Consider the following 529-nt stretch of genomic DNA (forward strand, 5'->3'; position numbering starts at 1 on the left):
TGTCACTTCCTGCAGCTGACTGTCACTTCCTGCAGCTGACTGTCACTTCCTGCAGCTGAATGTCACTTCCTGCAGCTGACTGTCACTTCCTGCAGCTGAATGTCACTTCCTGCAGCTGAATGTCACTTCCTGCTCGCAGGACTTCACAGGTTAAGTTCTGGTCCAGGCCCGTGCTGAGGCCCGGATTGTGGACTTACATGGGGGTGCTCTCCTCGGCGTGATGACCTGGAGGACGGACCACAGCGAATCCGTTCTAAAAAACCCAGAAAACGACCCAGATTACCGTACGAGGACCATCCAACAGACCAGTGGTTTATGCAATATTTTGCTAACACAACTTACCCTCAGCTCTCCGGTGGCTACTTTAAAAACCAGCTCCACAACCGAGCCCACGGCCAGGCGAGCGGCGCCGGAGGAGTGGACCTCGTTCCAAATGGTGTCACTGTCCACCTGAAACAGCCAGAAGAGGCCGAAGGTTATGGTAGCTGAATGTTATGACAGCCGAATGTTATGACAGCTGAAGGCTATG

At 53.5% G+C, this 529-nt stretch overlaps 1 protein-coding gene across 1 annotated transcript in view; it reads right to left on the bottom strand.

The window, feature by feature from the left end:
- LOC119428756 (histone deacetylase 4) overlaps positions 1–529 on the bottom strand; it is a 47940-nt gene that overhangs the window by 6677 nt on the left and 40734 nt on the right. Inside the window, exons 16-17 of the mRNA XM_037696431.1 lie at positions 343–450; positions 198–253 (exon numbers count right to left, since the gene is read on the bottom strand). Coding sequence (XP_037552359.1) covers positions 198–253; positions 343–450 — 164 coding nt within the window. The remainder of the gene's footprint in view (positions 1–197; positions 254–342; positions 451–529) is intronic.

This window comes from Nematolebias whitei, chromosome 23, assembly GCF_014905685.2.
Source record: "Nematolebias whitei isolate Nwh7 chromosome 23, NemWhi1, whole genome shotgun sequence".
Taxonomy (NCBI): Eukaryota; Metazoa; Chordata; class Actinopteri; order Cyprinodontiformes; family Rivulidae; genus Nematolebias; species Nematolebias whitei.